This window comes from Capsicum annuum, unplaced genomic scaffold, assembly GCF_002878395.1.
Source record: "Capsicum annuum cultivar UCD-10X-F1 unplaced genomic scaffold, UCD10Xv1.1 ctg1890, whole genome shotgun sequence".
In the NCBI taxonomy this organism is placed as follows: domain Eukaryota; kingdom Viridiplantae; phylum Streptophyta; class Magnoliopsida; order Solanales; family Solanaceae; genus Capsicum; species Capsicum annuum.
In genome coordinates this window covers 1-3,543 of record NW_025824694.1, presented here as the reverse complement: position 1 = coordinate 3,543, position 3,543 = coordinate 1, and the positions used below count along the sequence as shown (strand labels likewise).

The 3,543-nt window shown below is 37.7% G+C and overlaps 1 protein-coding gene across 1 annotated transcript; it reads right to left on the bottom strand.

Annotated features, from left to right (window-relative positions):
- Nucleotides 1–5: 5 nt before the first annotated feature.
- LOC124890489 lies at nt 6–3,056 on the bottom strand (the record flags this gene model as incomplete). The annotated part of the gene is made up of 6 exons (XM_047402320.1): nt 2,940–3,056; nt 2,447–2,625; nt 2,065–2,147; nt 1,298–1,453; nt 235–345; nt 6–53 (listed from the first exon to the last, which is right to left on the bottom strand). Coding segments are annotated over exons 2-6 (516 nt in total), but the record flags the coding sequence as incomplete, so codon positions are not given.
- Between the last annotated feature and the right edge of the window lie 487 nt (nt 3,057–3,543).

The window sequence follows — 3,543 nt, the reverse complement described above, 5'->3', positions numbered from 1 at the left end:
TCCGGATCAAATCCATGGTTATGCACTGCATTCGCCCGAGCTGAGTGTATAACCTACACGACAAATGTTTCCGTTATGTCCCACTTGAACTATGCGTAAATAACTTCTTCATATTTCAGTGTACATGATAAACAATAGTACTACAACTTGCAGTTTCCCGTTTTGACGGAACCGTGGGCAACATATTTGTCGTAGAAGCAGTTACTTCTAATATAATATCTTCAGTGGCCTTACCTGATAGACAGTTTTGGCAGCTCGCTTTACCGTCACTTGCAATTGTAACAATGCATCTTCAACACGCATACCACGAACTAATGCAGCAACCAAGTTCACCTTCTTCGGGCTCTGAAAAGGACAACACGTTAAAATATAAAAGAACAGCAGGTCCAGGATTATCAGTAGTTGCTGCTGAATGGGGTAACATCAATAAAGATTGTTAGTGATCCCAATCCAACAAACAGCAGAGCTTTATAACTACCACATGCACTTCCAAATTTGAAAAATTTATCAGAAAATAAGGCAAGATTACAGACCACGTAAAACTGAGATGTCATGACCCGTGAAAATGCAAACATTCAAGGTGAAAAATAGGCAAGAGATAGAATGTAGAAAGCACCACAAACTGCTTCAAATGTTAAATCAATCGAACTCCACCAAAAGCATAGCTGGCTCCAAGCTCAAATAAAGGAGAATTTTAGTAAGTTAATAATCGTCCAAGTAGTTCGTCTTTAGTTTAACTATGATCAATTCTTTGAGAATAGATGATTCATATAGACAACAACAACTATTTTGAGATTGAAACGTAGTTCTTCTATAGTTTAACTATGATCAATTCTTTGAGAAAAGATGATTCATATAGAAAACAACAACTATTTTAAGATTGAGACGTAGTTGATTGATATAAAATTTGAAATTAGTCCTTTTTGACGAGATAGAGATTTGCTGATACAAAGGTTTACAATTGAGAACAAAAATTGAGAGCAGATAATAAAGAGAGAGTTCAGAAAAAAAAAATGTTTCAGCCCCTGAGGGGATGGCGGCCTAGTGGCCAAAGAGTTGGAATGATAACCCTTCGAACCAAACTGCACATTGGTGACTTCGTCAGACCTGTCTAAAAATTGGCGAACAGAGTTACTCGATAAGTTACGTTGGTGGGAGGTAACAGGTAAAGGTTGGATTGGTTGAGGTGCAAGCAAACTGTCCCCGGCACCAAAGTTAACAAAAAAGAAAAGCAATCGCCCAATCTTAACTGGGAGAACTATTTCCTGTAAAACCAGAAGGCAGTGGCATCTCGTACCTGTTTTATACCCTTCAAAACTGCTTGAACTTTTGAAGGTTTAGAAATTGCTTTCTCTGCTTCTGTACTTCCAGTACTTGATGTTAACAGCGGTGTTAATGGAGAAGAAATTGGTGTTGCATCATCTGCAAGTAATGTCCTTGAACTAGACAACCCCTATCAAAAGAAAAATAAATATTCAGAAACAACGGAACTGTTTGAATTAATTAACTTCTAGTTTTGCAGGTGAGCTATTTGATAACTAAAGAACAAAAGCCCCGACAGAACGGCTATCAAAAAAATAAAGAAAAAGAAGCATAAGTGCCTTTTGTAGCTTGCAAGATTGTAAGTCGTGATAAGCAATTGAATAGGAGATTGCAGGCGCAGGAATTAGCATATCTATACTGGCAACATAGATGTCAAAACAAGAAAAGCATTTAAAAAACATACTGTGATAATATGTCCTTATAGATAGCTTAAACTATTAGGGTATGGTTGTATTGCTTTCTTGATAAGTAGTAGCTACGTATACATTAAGGTACTCATATTTAGATTGTTTTGTAAATGGTTCAGTGCTGGAATTAGTTGCTTGTACGACACATGCTTTACGCCACCCTAGAAACTATGAAAATAAGATAAAGTCTCCTACTAATGAATTTTTTGTTACCATGAAGCTCTACCACATAAAAAGTTTATCCCGCTGATACAAGAAAACACAATCACAGAATTTCAACTCAGCACACCATATATGGGCACAATGATCAAGCAAAGGAAATTTTGAGTATTACCAGATGTTGTAGATATTGGTACAATGGCCTTGAGTTGCAAGGGGAAAGTTTATTCTGCAGCCTTGGTAAATAAGGTACCTCACCTAGAAAGTGCGAAATTTTCAGCTATCAAATAAGTTGATGTAGAGACATCATAAATGAAAAGGACTTCAAGGCCACTAAAAGCAGATCTTCGAACTCCATAATCTGACTTGCTTTTACTCTATTGACTCGCTGTATGTTGCTCGGACTCTCTAAAAAAGATGTCGCATCCTTCAAAAATACACTACTTTTGAAGTATCCGACACACATCCGTCGAGATTTTTGAGGAGTCCAAGCAACATAGTGTGAGATATTTCTAACATCAATTTTATCATGACCCACATTGAAAACTAAGATTTACCAAGTACTGGAGTTGCCTTTGGGTGAAACAATGAATTGAAAGGAACAGGTTGATTTTGTTGATATCTCTTCCCAGCCTGACGAAGTATGCACTGAAGATGCCGTTGCCAGCCCGCCATTTCGTCAGCTAAAAGAAATCCCCCTCAACACCAAAAGCGCAGCTAGACAATCTCAACTCGTCTACAAAACAGAGAAGCACAATAATCACTTTAGTATGTCAATGCAAGTCAAAGGAAACCTATGTAAACATTAAAACGGGGCACGAAAAGTAAAATAAAATACTCTAAGTGCACAATTGGGAGAGGAATATGATCCAGCAGTGGTTTCCATTTTCTTTTGCTTTATTTTAATTCATATAATGGTGGTGTCTAGGCGGACTAGGCCAACTTCCGCACACCTCGCTAATTCACCATATAACATCTACCTCCCATCGGCACGGTACAAGGTAACTCTATCTCTATCTACTAAAACTTAGACAAACGGGTACAAATTACCTAGGTTTTTTGTGCCCGTATTGAGATCTGTCGTTCCAGTTTCATTGATCGTTATGCCACAGTCTTGGCTGCAGTTCAGTAGTAATTTTCAAAACATATTTTTAAATTTTAACAAGTGTAACTATTAACAGTGAACACCCACTGTGTGAGCTTCAACAAAACACACAATCGAACGTAAGCTCGGATATATGAGGAGGATTCGAGGAGGTTTAGGACTAGCCTAAAAGTTGTTTACTTATGATAACTTATATATACAAATGAAACTCTAACTACCATGATAGCACCCAAGGGTGTGACCTAGTGGTCAATGAAGTGGGCTGAGACCAAGAGGTCTAAGGTCTCAGGTTCAAATTCTAGTAGAAACAAAAAAACACAAGGTGATTCTTCCCATGTGTCCTAGCCTTTGACGGAGTTACCAGATATCTGGTGGTGGGAGGTGGCAAGTATCCCGTGGCTTTAGTCAAGGTAAAGAAAAAAAGTCTTAACTACTATGATAGCTCACCTATAGTTAATGTATAGACTGATTGCAAGACTTTAACAATGAAATAAACCCAAATTCTCTCATAGACATTTCATCAAACAGGTTACATACACAACATAACCA